Source organism: Protobothrops mucrosquamatus, unplaced genomic scaffold (genome assembly GCF_001527695.2).
Source record: "Protobothrops mucrosquamatus isolate PMUCROS unplaced genomic scaffold, P.Mucros_1.0 scaffold1422, whole genome shotgun sequence".
Lineage (NCBI taxonomy): Eukaryota > Metazoa > Chordata > Lepidosauria > Squamata > Viperidae > Protobothrops > Protobothrops mucrosquamatus.
Window position 1 is genome coordinate 356,255 of NW_015387607.1, and position 2,697 is coordinate 358,951.

Sequence of the window (2,697 nt, forward strand, 5' to 3'; positions counted from 1 at the left end):
GCGGCAGTTGTCTCCCATGCCGCCGCCTGATTTTCCGCCGAGTCGTGGACCAGATCCTCCGGATATGTCTATGTGTGTCCTATTGTGTTTCATCTATAGTGGTACCTCGGGATTTGACTACTTCAAAACTTGTCGAATTTGGTACTTGATACAAAAATGTTGTCGGTACTCGCAGTTTCATTGGGATTTAGCCTGTTGCAAAAGGAAGAGGGCAATGATCACAGAGGAGGTAGCATTATATTAAGGATGAAAAAGTAAAGTTTTTCAACTGGGGAGCACAGTATGATCATAACTTTGGGAGAATGCAGTGACCTACCTGTTTTTTCACACCTTCAGTTTCAGCCTTTACTCTCAGGACATGGCGGTTAAGTTCTGTAATCTCATGCTTGGCGTTACGAAGATCATCACTATGCCTTCCAGCAGTACTCTGGAGTTCCTCATACTAAAAATAAAAAAAATGGTGGAAAGCAGCCACCATAGCTTAATTATTATTTAACTACATGAGTCAGTTTTATTCATTTCTGAAAGTATATCTGTGTGTTTGTCTACCAGACTCCCTCAGTCTGGTGCTTTAGTGTGCTTTGGAAAGGAAATCTTAGATTTCCTAGTCAAAAATCATTGCCAATGCTAACTGAGAAGTATGGAGGGTGCTCTTGAGGTCACCAGGTTGGGAAAGCAGGCATGTAAACACTGAAGCAAATTGAAAGAGAAATAGGAGGGAATCAGATTTTCAACCCTTGTACTCTACAAGAGGCCAGAATGGCATGCAGTTTCCCTGATTACTAATAAATTTACAATAAACGACTGGGGGGGGACAATGAGAAAGGAGAAGAGGTAATGTCCCTCCAACACCTGGCTTTGCTAAATTCCAATTCTGGAAGAAAACATTTGACCACCTCTTACAGCTAACTCTGTGTAATAACTGACCCACCCGACTCCCTTGATTTACCTTGCTTTGGTACCAAGCTTCAGCCTCAGCTCGGCTTTTCTTTGCAATGTCTTCATACTGGGCTTTGACTTCAGCAATGATGCTGTCGAGGTCCAGGTAGCGATTGTTGTCCATGGACAAAATCACAGAAGTGTCCGAGATCTGCCTCTGTAGGTCTGCCAGTTCCTGCACGTGTTATAGGAATGGTCCACTCAGAAAACATACATAAAATGATCAGGCCTTGGCAAGTACCTAATTCAAAATTTAGAGCAAGCGATCCTTTCTATTAGTAGATGAGTAAGGAAATTGGAAGGGGGTGTTCATTTTGCATAATTTCTTTTGTTTCCCAAATTACTTTCAACTTTTTTCTAAGGGTCACATTCATTGATCGAAAATACAATTGACCAGAAAGAACAGATTGGGATGAGAGCTGTTAAAAAATGTCTATAGAAAATCCAAAGAATTGCACAGGGCAATAGAATCCCCAGCATTGTTTTCCTAAAAAATCGTCTTTGTCCTCCAACTTGTTAAATTTAAGAATCTATAGCAGTGGTGGCGAACCTATGGCACAGGTGCCAGAGGCAGCACTCAGAGCCCTCTCTGTGGGCATGCGCGCCGTCGCCCCAGTCCTAGGCCTTCAGCTGGGTTTTATAAAATCTTTTCACTTTAGGCCTCCGCCGCCATGTGCAAAAAAAAAAAAAAGATTCAATCAGTCAATTTCAACTTCTCGCGGGGAAAAAAAAGATCTTGCAAAGTTGGAATTGATTGATTGTACTTTTTAGTCCCACCCAGTCTGCCGTTACCATCGCAGCCACGCCCAGCCAATGGGCCACACCCACCTGGCACTCGATGATGCATGTGGGTTTTGGGTTGCAGTTTGGGCACTCAGTCTCTAAAAGGTTCACCATCACTGATCTATAGCCTAGGTACAATCAATTATTTGGAACTTGTACAAGAGAATTTTGGGGTTACAAAATACTTGATCAATATGTTTTTGTCTAATGAGAGCATTTATCTTTAGATCTTTGAGTTCTGGAACTGCAGGATTTGTTACATAAGTCTTAATTCTGAACCTATTTTTTTAAGTCTTAATGTTCTTTAAATTACTTTAGGAATTTTCAACATCTTTTGATTTTAATTTATCATTCCTTCCTTCCTCCCTCCCTTCCTCCCTCCCTCCCTCCCTCCCTCCTTCCTGAAAATATGCTACAAATTTCTTTTTTAGCAAACTTGTTTATCTAGGGTCAAGGGAGAGGGGACTTCTCACAATGAAACTGCTTCAGGATTGTAAATGAATACTGTAGCTATCTTTTTGGCAGGACATATAATTGCATAATAGAGCACAGTTCAAAGAAAATACTATTGAGACTTACCATTTCATGTAGGACTCTGAGGAAATCAATCTCCTCAACTAAAGATTGTAATTTAGTTTCTAGTTCTGGTTTGTTCATGTAGGTAGCATCCACTTCCTAAAAAGAAAACACTGGATTTAAGGGCAAGAAGTTAAAGCACTTCAGTTATTAATCAATTATAACTTGAGTATTATTCAATATTAAAATACATGTACATATATTTATTTATTTATTTATTTATTTTATTTGATTTATATCCCGCCCTTCTCCCAACGGGACTCAGGGCGGCTCACAGCATATTAAAAAACATAAACACATTTACAACCCCACCCAAGTAAAACCAATTAAAACCGAATATTTAAAGCTGTGCTATTTAAAATTACTCTTAAGAAAAACCCGATTTAAAATCCTCCCTAG

General features: G+C 39.7%; 1 protein-coding gene across 1 annotated transcript in view; it reads right to left on the reverse strand.

Moving 5' to 3' along the window:
• The window catches only part of LOC107292785 (keratin, type II cytoskeletal cochleal-like), a 15,306-nt gene that overhangs the window by 7,918 nt on the left and 4,691 nt on the right, over positions 1-2,697 (reverse strand). Inside the window, 3 exon segments of the mRNA XM_015821907.1 lie at positions 317-442; positions 950-1,114; positions 2,302-2,393. Coding sequence (XP_015677393.1) covers positions 317-442; positions 950-1,114; positions 2,302-2,393 — 383 coding nt within the window.